The sequence below is a fragment of the Acanthamoeba castellanii genome, assembly GCF_000313135.1.
Source record: "Acanthamoeba castellanii str. Neff unplaced genomic scaffold scf7180000084733, whole genome shotgun sequence".
NCBI classification, from domain to species: Eukaryota; Discosea; order Longamoebia; family Acanthamoebidae; genus Acanthamoeba; species Acanthamoeba castellanii.
The window spans coordinates 172,566-173,523 of record NW_004457260.1 but is presented as its reverse complement, the minus strand read 5'-3'; the positions used below and the strand labels follow the sequence as shown (position 1 = coordinate 173,523).

General features: G+C 63.7%; 1 protein-coding gene across 1 annotated transcript in view; it reads right to left on the bottom strand.

Annotated features, from left to right (window-relative positions):
* ACA1_388890 (uncharacterized protein) overlaps positions 1-811 on the bottom strand; it is a gene marked incomplete at both ends in the record, with an annotated part of 1,303 nt that extends 492 nt beyond the window's left edge. Inside the window, 3 exon segments of the mRNA XM_004333153.1 lie at positions 15-203; positions 298-431; positions 446-811. Of these exon segments, the coding sequence (XP_004333201.1) occupies positions 15-203; positions 298-431; positions 446-811 (689 nt within the window).
* Positions 812-958: the final 147 nt, after the last annotated feature.

Below are 958 nucleotides of genomic sequence, written 5' to 3'. Positions count from 1 at the left end.
CGTTGAAGTTGAACTCGAGCAGGGCGATGAACTTGGCCGTCTGCTGCTTGCCGTAGACGGAGATGGTGACCTGGTCCTGCCCGGGGCAGTTGCCCTCGATCAGCGCCAGGCAGTCGTCCTTGATCACCAGCATGCCCTGCCGCCACACCAGCGGCAGCTTGCAGCCCACCTCCAGGAACCGCACCACCAGACGCGCCAACAGACTAGACCGCGCACACCACCGCACACGCCACCGCACACGCTGGTGAACGACGCGACCGCAAGACGGAGACAAGGGCGCAGGTGGTAGGTAAGCACCTAGAGGGGAGGGCGGTGGGCGAGTCGAAGGAGAAGATGCGCTGCTGCACGGTGGTGGGCGCGTCGACGACCACCTTGCGCGGCTTGGCCTCGTCGTCCACCGCCGGCGGATTCCACCCGGCGTTGGCCAAAATCTGCCACACCTCACGGGCGGCGTCCGGCGCGCGGTCTTCGGCGTCATCTCCTTCTTCTGTGGCTTGTCGCCCTCCTTGGTCTCCTCCGTTTTGTCCTGGTCGTTACCATCGTCGACCGCCTCAGCGACGGCCACCTCGTCCGCTTCGGTGCGCACGTCCGCGGACTCTCCGCTTTGGTGGTCGTCGTCGCCCGGCTCCGTCGATGTCGCAGCGGCGGCCTCGATCGTGGTGGTCGTCGCGGTCGTTGTTCCAGATGTCGCCATGTCGACGCTCGGGCCGTCCGAGGAATTCTCTGCGCTGGGCTGCGCCTCGCCGTTCTGAGAGGTGGCGATGCCCTTCTTGGCGTCGTCTTCGTTCTCCTCGAGGATCAGCACCTTCATTCGCTTCGGTCGGAGATAAAACACCTGCGTGTTTGATTCACCAATCACCACCATTGGTGAGCCAATGGCACAGTGCGCGTGTGCGTGGGTCGAGGAGGGAATTCTCTTCCCCAGAAGGAAGTAGTACCATCTCCATCTTTCTAGGTA